This window comes from Symphalangus syndactylus, chromosome 13 (assembly GCF_028878055.3).
Source record: "Symphalangus syndactylus isolate Jambi chromosome 13, NHGRI_mSymSyn1-v2.1_pri, whole genome shotgun sequence".
In the NCBI taxonomy this organism is placed as follows: Eukaryota; Metazoa; Chordata; class Mammalia; order Primates; family Hylobatidae; genus Symphalangus; species Symphalangus syndactylus.
Genome location: NC_072435.2, coordinates 100,468,703 through 100,482,458, shown reverse-complemented (window position 1 = coordinate 100,482,458; position 13,756 = coordinate 100,468,703). Strand labels below are relative to the sequence as shown.

The 13,756-nt window shown below is 36.3% G+C and overlaps 1 protein-coding gene across 9 annotated transcripts in view; it reads left to right on the top strand.

Moving 5' to 3' along the window:
- The window catches only part of SLC41A2 (solute carrier family 41 member 2), a 160,241-nt gene that overhangs the window by 36,683 nt on the left and 109,802 nt on the right, over positions 1-13,756 (top strand). For all 9 annotated transcript variants that reach the window (XM_063615192.1, XM_055235468.2, XM_055235469.2 and 6 more), the window contains one exon: positions 10,486-10,593. In XM_063615192.1, the coding sequence (XP_063471262.1) occupies positions 10,486-10,593 (108 nt within the window). The remainder of the gene's footprint in view (positions 1-10,485; positions 10,594-13,756) is intronic.

Here is a 13,756-nt window from a genome sequence, read left to right as displayed (position 1 = left end):
TTAAATTTCCTTCTTAATTTCTTTATTTCATTGGTCACTGAGGAGCATGTGGTTTAATTTCTATATGTTTGTGTAGTTTCTGAGGTTCATCTTATTGATTCTAGTCTTATTCCATTGTGCTCTGCAGAGAGACTTGATATGATATCTATTTTTTTGAATTTGTGGAGAATATTTTGTGTCTTAAGATATAATCTATTCTGGTAGAATGTTCCGCATGCTGATGAAAAGAATGTATCTTCTGTAGCAGTTGGGTGAAATGTTCTCTAAATATCAGTTAGGCCTGTTTGGTCTAATGTGTGGTTTAACTCCAGTGTTTCTTTGTTGATTTTCTGTCTGACTGATCTGTTCATTAATTGAGAGTGGAGTGTTGAAGTCCCCTACTATTATTGTAGTCTATCTCTCTCTCTTTAGATTTATAAATGTTTGCTTTATATACTTAGAAGCTCTGGTGTTGAGTGGATACATATATATATATATATATATTTGTTATGTCTTCTTGCTGAATTGACCCCTTTATCATTATATAGTGGTCTCTTTTTCTCTTTTACTGTCTTTGATTTGTAGTCTATTCTATCTAGTATAAATATAGCTATTCTTTGCTCTTTTCATGGTTTCTAGTTGCATGGAATATATTTTTCTACTGCTTCACCTCCAGTCTAGGTGTGTCTTTATAGATGAAGTGGGTTTCTTGTAGGCAGAAACCTGGGTCTTGTTTCTTTACCCATGTAACCACTCTATGCCTTTTCATTGGAGAATTGAGTAATTTATATTCAGTATTATTATTGATAAGTAAGGACTTACAACTGACATTTTGTTGCTTATTTTCTACCTGTTTTGTAACTCTTCCTTTCTTACCATCTTCCTCTGTGATTCCTTTGTGATTTTTCTCTAGTTGCATGTTTTAATTTGCTGCTTTTTATTTTTAGTGAATAAGTTATAGATTTTTACACTGTGGTTACCATAAGGCTTAACAAAAAATCTTATAATGTTATTTTAAAGAGATGACAACTTATCTTAGATCACAAAGAAAATAATAGAAACAAAGAAAAAACTAAGAAACTCTACACTTTAACTCCACCCCTCCATTTTTGACCTTTGGTTATTCCAATTTTCACATTTTTATATTGCCTATCTCTTCACAGGTTGCTGTAGCTATTATTGTTTTTGATAGATTTGTGTTTTAGGCTTCATACTAGAGTTATGAGAGGATTTCACACCCTAATTACAGTATTAGAGGATTCTTTGTTTTGCTGTGCACTTAATTTTACCAGTGAATTTTATATCTTCAACTGTTTTCTTTTTGCACAGTAGTGTTTTTTTCTTTCAGGTCAAAGAACTCTCTTTAGTATTTCTTATAAGACAAATCTAGAGGTGCTGAATTCTCCCAGCTTTTGTTTGTCTGGGAAAAACTTTCTCTCCTTCATATTTGAAGGATAGCTTTGCTGGATATAGTATTCTTGGATGATAGTTTTTTTTTTTCTTTTAAATTTCTTTCAGCATTTAAAAAATATTATTTCACCCACTTCTGGCCTGTATGGTTTCTGCTGAAAAGTCTGTTGCCAGATGACCTTGAGCTCCTTTACATGTTATTTCTTCTTTTTCTCTTGCTGCATTTAGGATTCTCTTTCTTTGACTTTTGAGATTTTATTATTATATGCCTTGGGGTAGTCTTATTTGGGTCAGATCTGGTGTTCTCTGACCTTATTGTATCTGGATATTTATAGCTTTCTCAAGTTTTGGAAAGTTTTCAGTTTTTATTTCTTTGAATAAGCTTTCTATTCCTTGCTCTTGCTCAACTCCCTCTTGAATACGAATAATTATTAGATTTGGTCTTTCAAGATAGTTTTTTATAGCTTGTAGACAATCTTTGTTCTTTTTTTTCCTTCTTCTTTTTTTAAGAGACAGTGTTTCTTTCTCCCAGGCTGGAGCCCAGCTTCAAATTCCTGGGCTCAAGTGATCCTCCCACCTCAGTTCCTGAGTAGCTGGGACCACAGGCATGTGACACCATACCCAGCTAGTTTATTATTATTTTATTTTATTTTATTTTTGAGACGGAGTCTCATTCTGTTGCCCAGGCTGGAGTGCAGTGGCACGGTCTCGGCTCACTGCAAGCTCTGCTTCCTGGGTTCGTGCCATTCTCCTACCTCAGCCTCCCTAGTAGCTGGGACTACAAGTGCCCACCACCACACCCTGCTAATTTTTTGTATTTTCAGTAGAGACGGGCTTTCACCGTGTTAGCCAGGATGGTGTCGATTTCCTGACCTTGTGATCTGCCTGCCTCAGCCTCCCAAACTGCTGGGATTACAGGCGTGAGCCACCACGCCCGGCCCATATCCAGCTAATTTAAAAAAAATTTTGTCGAGACAGGGTCTTGCTTTGTTGCGCAGGCTGTTTTTCTTTTTCTTTTTTTCTTCTCTGTGTATTTTCAAATAGCTCACCGACTCTTTCTTCTGCTTGATCCATTCTCCTGTTGAGAGCTTTCAATGAATTTATCAGTTCAGCAAATGTATTTCTCAGTTTTAAGATTTGTTTTCTTTTATTTTTATTATTTCAATCTCTTTGTTAAATTTCTCTGATAAATTTCTGCATTACTTTTCTTTGTCATCTTGAATGTTTAACAGAATTCCCTTTTAAATCCCAGCAAGACTTTTTGTAGATATAAATAAGATTATTCTAAAATTCATATCCAAAGGGAAAGAAAATAGGATAGTTGTAACAATTTTGAGACAGGAAAAATTTCAAGAATTATTATATAGTTAAATAATCCAGACTGCATGATATTAGAGGATGGATAGACACAGAGATCAATGCCACAGAATGGACAACCCACACAAATACATCCAACTAATTTTTGACAGAGGTGCCAAAGCAATTCAGTGGAGGAAAAAATAGCCTTTTCAGCAAATGGTGTTGGAGCAATTCAACTTCCATAGGCAAACAAATAAATTTGACATGAGTCTCGTGCTTTATAGAAAAATTAACTCAATATGGACCACACGCTTAAATATAAAATGTAAATGATAAAACCTTTAGTGGAAAAACAGGAGAAAATCTCAGGATCTCAGACTAAGCAGAGTTCTTAGACTTGACACCAAAAACATGATCCATAAAAAGAAAAATTAATAAATTGGATTTCATAAAAGAAACAGTTTACTCTGAACAATGCTAAAAGGGTGAAAAGACAAGCTATAGAGTGGGAAAAAATATTTTCAAACCACCTATCTGACAAAGGATTAGTATATATAAGAACTCTTAAATCTCAACAGTTAAAAAAAAAAATTAGAAAATTGGCAGAAGACCCAGAGCAGTTCACTGAAGAACATATACAGATGGCAGATAAACACATGAAAAGAAGTTCAACATCATTAGCCATTAGAGAAATGCAAATGAAAACCACAATGAACTATCACTACACACCTATCGGAATGGCTAAAATAAAACATAGTGACAACACTGGATGGAGTTAGCATGTAGAGAAAGGATATCATGAATTGCTGATGGGAATATAAAATGGTACAGCTGCTGTGGAAACACTTTTGCAGTTCTGTAAAAAACAAACCCTAAATATTAACTACCATGTGACATAGCAGCTGCATTCCTGGGCATTTATCCCCAGAGAATGCAGACTTATGTTCATACAAATCCTCTACAAGAATGGTTATGGTAGCATTATTCATGATGGCTAAGAACTGGATACAACCGAAGTGTCCTTCAACAGTTGAGTTAAACTTTGGTAAATTCATATGATGGAATACTACTACCCAGCAACAAAAAGAAATAAACTATTGACACATGCAACAACCTAGATGAATCTCCAGAGAATTATGCTGAGTGAAAAGCTAATCTTAAAATATTATAGATTATATTACTTCATTCATACAAAATTCTCTGATTGATAAAATTATAGAAATGGAGAACAGATTAGTGGTTGCCAGTGGTTAAGGAGGTATTAGTAGTGGAGAGAGATGGCTCTAAAAGAGAATTAGGAGAGATCCTTGTGGTGATGGAAATGTTCTATATCTTGACTGTATCAATGCCAATATCTTGGTTGTGATATTGTACTGCAGTTTTGCAAGATACCATTGGGGAAAAACGGGGTAAGGGTTACATGGGATCTCTCTGTATTAGTTTTTTATAACTGCATGTGAATCTACAATTACTTCAAAATAAAAAGTTTAATTAAAAAAAGTAATATGTGTACCTGGTTAAGCATATTTAAGCAGTATGAAGAATAAGTGGTGGAGAAAAAAGTCTGTCTTCTGCTGTATGCACCCTTACCCTGGGCCCTTCCTTAGAAATGACTGTTTTTATTTTTTATTTTTTTGTATCTCCTTCAACAGACATGAAATGCATGTATTTGCATTAATATATATATTTTCTAAAAAAACAAAAACTAAGTAACACTCTATAATGTTGCTCTTCACTTTGATCTTCTTAATTTGTCTTAGAGCTCTTTCAATGTAGGTACACACAGATTTACCAAATTCTTCTCAGACAGGTAATGCACTAATATAAGGATGTATCATAATTAATCTGCCAAGTTACCTTATGAAGGGGATTTTAATTGCCTCAAATTTTTGGCTGTTATGAACAATGATGAAGAAGAGTCATTATATGGGTGTGTTTTTGAACTCATATGCAAGTTTTTTTATTAGTCAGATTCCTAGAAGTAGAATTCTGAGTCAAAATTTTGGTCATTTTACATTTGATAGGTATTACCAGATTCCACCAAAGAAGTTAAACCTTTATGTTTTCACAAGCAGTGCAAAAGAGTGCCTATGTCCTTATACTCTTAGCAAAAGTGTATTTTCCAACTTTTTGGTCTTTACCAATCTCATCAATGAAAATTTTTCACCTTTTCATTTGTATTTCTATAATTAAGATTGAAGTTGGTCATTTTGTCATATGTTTAAAAGTGAATAGGTTTATTTTCAAACTAAGTTTAAATGACAATAAAAATTTTTTCCATATATAAGGATTTGGGGTATGTACTTTTTTAACTGCATAACCTTCTTTTACCAATTAAAAAAATGTTCTCTGTCATTTTAAAGTTAGGAGTCTATAGATGTGTTCTTCAACTTATTATTTTGAATTTTCATTTTTGTTTATTCTTGTGGATTTAAACAGATTTTTAAGTTTTGAGTCTAGTATTTAGGTAAGTAATCTGACATTATGTTTGACTTGTAGATGTATACCTCAGTTTCTGCACTGATGCATGTGCAAAGTTAGGTATGACAAGAAGTCATACTTTAGGGCAGGTTCATAGCCCCAGAGCACATACTGGATCATGGTAAAATTTGTAAGTAAGTGAACATTATTTTTGGCACTAGCTGCTTCAGCATTCCCTCTCTGGACATTTTCTGCATTATGTCCTCTTGACAGGAAAATTAACTGATAATGCATCCTGGTCTTACAGCTAATAAACACTCAATTAATTACTATGTGCAGGCACAGTCCTGAGCAGAATCTTCTGAGGTGGTACAAGTATGTCCATATTTTAGATGCAGAAAGTAAAGCATAATTTTGCCCAAATCACACAGTAAGTAGTAAAGTCAGAATTTCAGTGAAGGTGATCTGACTCTAGAGCCCTTGCTGTTGACCCCTGTGCATACTACTTCATACTCTTCTCGTAGTTCCCAGTTGTGTGTCAAGACACCCCGGGGTTACTGTGGGATATTTTAAGTTTTTGAGGGAAACACAACGATGTCTCCTGGATGCACTGTAGACTACTAGCTCAAGGTGGCTTAACATTTCAACATTAGGTCACACTCCATTTCTTTGGATGATATGTCTTTGCAAAACTGGGTTTTCAGTATTGCTGTGATAAAAAGCAAGATCACACAAAAATCAATATAAAACAGGAAATGAAGGTGATAGTTTCCAATTCCAACATTTGAGAAGTTGCGCAGTGCCCAACAGGTACTTATATCCCATTAGTAAATAATTATGGTTGTAAAAAATGACATAAAATACTTTTTTTTCTTTCAATTTACCTGTATAAGTTCTTCAAATGGTTACTAAAGTGTTAGGAAATAAATACTTACTAGGTTGTTTGGACCTAACTACTTAATACATAGGATTGTTAGGTATTCTTTTTGTCCTAAGGATGCTATGAAAATATTTCTCAGATACTAAGCATGCCGTGAACTGAGAAAGTTTGGGAACTTCTGCAAGCACATCAGGTTGTGTTAACTTTTTGTTTTTCTTTTTTTTGAGATAGAGTCTCGCTCTGTCACCCAGGCTGGAGTGCAATGGCGCAATCTCAGCTCACTGCAACTTCTGCCTCCTGGGTTCAGGCGATTCTCTTGCCTTGGCTTCCCAAGGAGCTGGGATTACAGGCACTTGCCACTATGCCAGCTAATTTTTGCAGAGATGGGGTTTCACCACATTGGCCAGGCTGGTCTCGAGCTCCTGACCTCAAGTGATCCATCTGCCTCGGCATTCCAGAGTGCTGGGATTACAGGCGTGAGCCACTGCCCAACCTGGTGTTAACTTTTGAATGATGAGGTACATAAATTTGGAAAGGAGAGCCTTATATTTCATACAGGGTTGCAGCCTGCAAGGTGGCCATTCTGACAGTCTGGGAAGCATCGCCTCTAGTCAGAAGCCAGAAACAGACACTTCAAAGGAGGGGAAAAAGGAAATAGGAATTTATGCTGGGTAGGTTGGCCAAATGTATGTATTTAATATGCTATAAGAGGAGTCATGAATATTTGTGAAAAGAGAAACATGCATGTGCAGTGGAACTTCATACCCCTTCATGAGTCGCATGTAGACTGGCCAGAACCACTCTGTGATCCCCAGTCTCTTATCAGGAAAGAATGCTGGTCAGTTGTTTTGCTGAAACTACAAAAGAGGATGGGAGCAGTCAAGATCAGCAGTGGAGTCTTTTGAAAAGGTTGATTTCTGTTTAGCCCTTAGGGAAGAAAGCCTAATGGCAGTTAACAAGGGAAAAGGGGTATAATGGGATGTGGTTGATCTCCCATGCTGTCCTGGCTGAGAACTCAGTTTTCAAGATTACTCTGTCCTCTTGGCCATAAGAGGGTTCTTTCAGTTGGTTTTGGGGGATTTGGATTTTTATTTCTCACTAATATGGAAAAAATAATGTAGATTTTTTTGGCACAAGATAGGAAATCAATAATTCATAGCTCTTATTGTTGTCACACCAATGCTGAGGTGTTAAGTATTTCATAGGAATTCTCCCATAAGTATTTCATTTGAATTGAATGTGGAAAGAATAACCAAAGGGAGTAACCTATAGGCGTGTGTTCCAACAGGTCTAAAGCTTGATGGCATGTGATGCTTTCATGTTGCAACAACCAACACAGAAGATTTCTATGACCAAATGTGTGGGGGTTTTACCCCACACACCAAGCAAGCAGTCCATCCTGCAGCAGACACTGGCTGATGCAGAATTAATGTCCTCCAATTCAATTCTGACATTATCCAGAGGTAGCATCAGATCCCACAGGTTGAGGGCTCAGTCCAAAAGACTGTCCTCTGCTTGAGATACCAGATGCAAGTCCTGGCCGCCAGAATTTCTGACCAACTGGCTTTAAGCTGGGGTTCCCATGATCTCCTCTTTGGGCTTGATTGGTCTGCTGAAGCAGCTCACAGAACTCAGGCAAACACTTATGTTTACCTGTTCATCATTATGGATATTACAAAGAATACAGATGAAGAAATATGTAGGGTGAGGTATGGGGGCAGAGGCATGGAGCTTTCATGCCCTCCCTGTATGCTCCCTCATCCAGGAACTTCCAAATGTTCAGCTGTGTGGAAGCTCTCCAAACCAAGTCCTTTGGACTTTTATGAAGCTTCATCATGTAGGCATGATTTATTAAACCCCTGGTCATCAGTGGTCAACTTAACCTTCAATCCCTCCATCCTCCCCAAAGGTGTTTGCGTGGGTGAGGGTAGTTTGAAAGTCCCAGTCCTCTAATAATGCCTTGGTCTTTCTGGTGACCAGCCCCTATCCTGAAGCTACCTGGGGCTGCCAGACGTCATCAATCAGCATACACAAAGACATCACCTTGTGTATCACTAAATTCTAACGATTTTAGATATATGCCAGGAAACAGGGTTGAAGACCAAATATATGCTTCGCAGTATCACAGCAGGTGTCATAAAATGATGACCTAGGTAAAAGGTATTCTGAATTATATTTGGGATCTGATAAAAATCATACCTATCTCTTAGGTTTGTTGTGAAGATTGAGTGAGTCTAAAGAATCATGCCTGGAACATAACAATCAGTGAATGTTAGATATTATTAATATTTGTTACTATCTGTTATTCATCATTATCATCATTGCTACCAATGTCTTTGAAAGATACATATTTCACTAGCACATCAGAATTGTTAGCCCATCATAAAACATGGACAAAATTGTTTGCTGGTTAGTTTTTAAGACTAATAACCTGGGGTGCCATTGAACCCCCCACCCCCATGCTTTTTTAGGCCCATCCTTAATTGGCTTGAACCCAATTAGACGGTTTTCCCTTGTGAACTCTTTGAACCAGGATTTTACAGAAGACTGATCTGATAAATATTTTGTGAGGTCTCTTTAGGCCCCCCAGTTCTACATCTGTTTGGAACAGCCTAGGGAAAGTTTGGGAACAAATCAAAATTTTCCTTCGTTTATCTGATAGATATAAGTTTTACTTTTCTCATCTGTCTTGGTATTCTTGACAACATGTATATTTTTGATACTTTTCAATATAAAGTTAATATGCCTAGCTCATAAAATATCTTACTGGGACAATCACCTCTTAATAGCACTTGTAAAATGTCACTTTGTGTTATTAAGATATTTATATCTTTAATATCTTTATATGTATCTTTAATATCTGTTATTTTCATTATCATATGTAAACCAAAATCATCCAAGACAGGCCTCAATTTAGAAGTTTATTTTGCCAAAGTTAACGGATCATGACCTGTGATACAGCCTCAGGAGGTATGGAGAACATGTGCCCAATATGGTTGGGTTGTAGCTTGATTTTGTACATTTTAGGGGGACAGAAGTTACAGGCAGACATCGATCAATACATGTAAGTTATACATTGGTTTGGTTCAGAAATGTGGGACAACTTAAAGTGGGGGCTTCCACGTCATAGGTGGATTCAAAGATTTTCTGATTGGCAATTGGTTTAAAGAATTAAATTATTTGAAGACCTGGAATCAATAGAAAGGAATATGTGGGTTAAGATAAGGGGTTGTGGAGACCAAGGTTCTTACTATGCAGATGAAGCCTCCAGGTAGCAGGCTTCAGAGAGAATAGATGGTAAATGTTTCTTAGACTTAAGAAGTTGCTAGACTGTTAGTTAATCTCTCCTGGATCAGGAAAAGACCAGGAAAGGGAAAAGGTTTTGCTACAGAATGTAGATTTTCTCCACAAGAGACAGCTTTGCAGGGCCATTAAAAATATGTCAAAGAAATATATTTTGGGGTAAAATAACTTCAGTTTCATTCAGGGTCTGCTGTCATGTGAAGCTATACTAAAGACTGTTTGGAATTTGGTATCTCATTGCTACAAAGAGTCTATTTTGTCAGTCTTAAGATCTCTGTTTTAATGTTAATGTTGGTCAGGTATGCCTGAATTTTAAAGGGAAGAGGGTATAATGAGGCATGTCTGACCAGCCCCCTTCCCATTATGGCCTAAGCTAGATTTTAGATTTACTTTGGAATGCCCTTGGCTGAGAAGGGGGTCTATTCCGTTGGTTGGGGACATTAGAAGTTTATTTTTCATTTATACACGGTATTTCTCCAAAGGCTAGACGGGGTGGATATTATTTTCATTTAATAGATGAAGAAATTGAGATCGGAAAGATACATGACTCATCCAGGATCATGAAGCCAAGTTATGACAGATCCATGGCTAGAAGCACAAACTTTATTTCCAGTTTAGTGCTGTTTTTATGAACCTCTCTGCCTCACACCTTAAAATGGGGATTAAAACATGGGATTACTTAGAACTCCTGGGGTCAACTCTAGGTCCCATCTTTTGATCTTGGGGAAATAATTTAATCTCTCTGAATCTTTATTCCTTCATTTGTGAAATTAGATAGTAATAGCACTGTAATTTTCCAGTGGGTTTGTTGTAATTAGTATTGGAAGCAAGATTCAAATCAATTGTCTAATTCCAGAATCTGTGCTCTTAACCACTAGCCAGTCTAACGATTGTCATCATAAAGGGATAAAGTAAAACCTTTAGGAATATGAGGGTTGTGTAACAAGTAGATGTAGAATGGGTCGTAGCAACATATCAGCTGACCCCCAACTCTCACAGCATCTTTTAAAGTGACTCAGAGCTTCAGAGCTCAGGAGAATGGAGTTAAGCTAAGTCCTCGCTGATTACATGAACTGTGTGGTTATTCAAAATGTAGATGCCAAGTTGGGAAAAAGGCTGAGATTTTTAGAAATGTCTTTGATCTAAAGTTTTTAAAGAATGCCAGAACATTTTATTTTATTTTTTTCTTACAGCACTGGGAGGTGTTCAGAAAAGTTACAGAAGTTTTCATTTTAGTCCCTGCTCTTCTTGGTCTCAAAGGGAACTTGGAAATGACATTGGCATCCAGATTATCCACTGCAGTAAGTTTTTTCCTACCTCAAACTATGTGTATTATCTATCCTGTTTCTCTCTGTTAAGGGGAACTTGTATCAGGAAAATATTTCTTTCTCTGATATGCTTCTGCACTTTAGGGCTGTGCTAAGTAGTTATGCCTGATATCATATTCTGAAATATTGTCTCATCTGATAATTATAGGCCCTCTTTTATCCCAGGAAGTAGTTACTTGCCTCCTTTGATGCCAGGACATTCTGGCATTTATCATCAATGCTTAAGGCATGGGGTAAATCAGATATTGAGATTCTTTGTGGTTCGATGGTTGGTTGATTGGTATTTAAACTTTCTGTAATTGTAGAGGTAATACATTCTTATTATAAAAACTAAAGAAAAGGGAAAAATATAAAAAAGAAAATCTAAAGCTACCCCTAATTATCCACTTAAATATAACCTCTACTAATACTTTGGTACAGATCCTTCTATACCTACATATCTATACTTATATGTAGTTAGGTATATCATAATGTAAATACATACCGTGTATTCTAAAAAAGAACTAGAATTCTATATATTCTCATTTATAATCTGTGATCTCCATTTAAAAATACATCATGATCATCTTTCCATATCAGTAAATGTACATCTGTGTCGTTATTGAATATGTACTTTTCTGTTGTATAGCTCTACTACAGTTTACTTCGTCATCTATTATTGGATGTTTAAACTCCTTCTAACATTCTTCTATTATAAACAATGTTGTGATGAATATTCTTGTACATACATTTTTCCATTCTTATTTTTTTAGGGCCCGTTCTAGGATTGTAATTACTATTCAGAAAAATGAAATCTGTACTTTTAAGTCTTTAGCTACATATTGCAAAATTGTCATTCGAAAAGCATAAACATTTTAAAAAATACTGCCAGTAGCAGAGTTCTGAGTTGTTTTTAGAAGCTCAAAAGGACATTGTTATCTTATTATAATATGATTTTGGTGTTTGCCATTGTGGAACCAAGTTATGGTTAAAACCACGTAGCCAGTGAGGTTCACTTCAGTGAGCTATCTGCATATGAAATACTAGCCAAAACTTAACTAAGTCACCAGATAAGATTACTAATTGAAATTCATTTAGTATATAAAGTTTTTTTCCTTTAAAGAAGATAGAGCAAGATAGAGTTGATCCATCTATCAATTAGGAAAAAATTTGTGTATCTAAAGGTAATCAAGAAGTGGGAGCTGAACAACTGTGCTGTTGATGGGAGGACTCTCCACCCTCTGTCCCACTTCTCCTGTCCCCCTTTTCCACCCAGGCAACTGCCAGTTTCCTAAAGTTTCTTGAGTAAAGCAGATGCTTGGAAAGAAAATGCATAAAATAATGTTTTATTAACATTACTAGTTTGCTTAATTTTTTATTTTTTTTGAGACGGAATCTTGTTGTTGCCCAGACTGGAGTACAGTGGCGTGATCTCAGCTCACTGCAGCCTCTGCCTCCTGGGTTCAAGCAATTCTCCTGCCTCAGCCTCCCAAGTAGCTGGGATTACAGCCATGCACCACCATGCCCAGTTAATTTTTGTATTTTTAGTAGAGACGGGGTTTCACCATGTTGGCCAGGCTGGTCTTGAACTCCTGACCTCAGGTGATCCACCTGCCTCTGCCACCCAAACTGCTGGGATTACAGGTGTGAGCCACTGTGCCTGGCCTGGTTTGCTTAATTAAGGGAAAATGGCTCATGTACCCTACGGAACTTTGTAAGTTCCTTCCTTATATAGTATATAAAAGGTCATATAGCTATATCTGCAGAGGACAATAATGAAATATCTGGTATTAGTGAGCTCTTATATGCCAGGTCCTTTGCTAACTACTTTCCAGGGATATCTTATACCAACCCTATGGAAAAAGCACTGTTATCCTGCTTTACAGAGTAGGAATTGAAGCTTAGAGCAGTTGAGTGACTTTCCTGAGGACACACAGCTCTACATATAGTGGAATAAGTTACATTCCAGAATGTTCCTTTTACTTGCACAGGGTAACTCTGTCAGAATTTATAAAACCAATAAATAACATCAGTAACAAAAACCTAATAGCTTCCCTATGTACTTTGTAAGAATGATCTGCTAAGGTCTTGGTCTTGGCACCAATACTTTTGGTACTTAATATTTAAAATATTTAAATGTTATTTCAAACATTATTATTTACAGATATAATGCTTTTCCATTGTAGTTAGTTGGTAAACTATAGATGATGTTTGGGGGTATCAGTCAGCCACTTAGGTAGAGCCAAACTCATAGAGAAGAATTACTTTAGTAAATTCACTTTAGTCTATAGTATGTAGCCATTGTAATTATTGAATATTAAAAGGATTGAAAAAAATAATAGGAGCTCCTTGGGCTGAAGCAGAAAAGTATACAGTGAACCTCAAATATCTTGTGGTGCCAGAAAGTAAAGAAGTGCTAAAAATGAAAAAAAAAAAAAAAAAAGATGGGGACATGTCAAAAGGATAATGAGTGACATACTGGCCAGATCTTGGAAAATTGGAGCCGTACAATAGATAATGACAGTTACAGATTATATATAACCCATGGAAAAAAATAAGAATCCATTAGTCTATACATGAATAACAAGGCAGGCAAGGTCTCTGCTGTGATGGAATTTGCATAAATTTGGATATCGGTAAGGGAAGTAAAGAAAATCAAACCGGATAATGTGATGACGGATGATTCCTGAGGGCTGTTTTATACAATGTGGTCAGGAAAGACTTCTCTGAGGAGGTATATGTAAGCTGGAACCTGAATAGTAAAGTGAGTCAGCCATATCGGAATCTGAGGAAAAATCAATCCAGGTTACTATTGTATTTAATAAATGTAACAATGTCAAATATTTATAAGCATTCTAGACAGCTGGGCTTTTAACATGCCTTTTAAGCATGTTAAATGCTTTTTAAGCATTTAATAGCTAGGCTTGGGGTAGCAATACAAATGGAGACCTATATAACATATGTCTACATAGCTTAAAATTATACAACAAACTTACACACTTAAATATTTTCTCTTTCTGTGTACCTTGACAAATATATCCTTAGGAATACCTGGAAGTCCAAGATCAGATTTAGAATTTTTGGACTTCTTGGGTTCTGTTTTGGAACATGGTGTTGTAGAGAGAGCCACTGAGCCACCCACTGGTCTGAGGCCTGC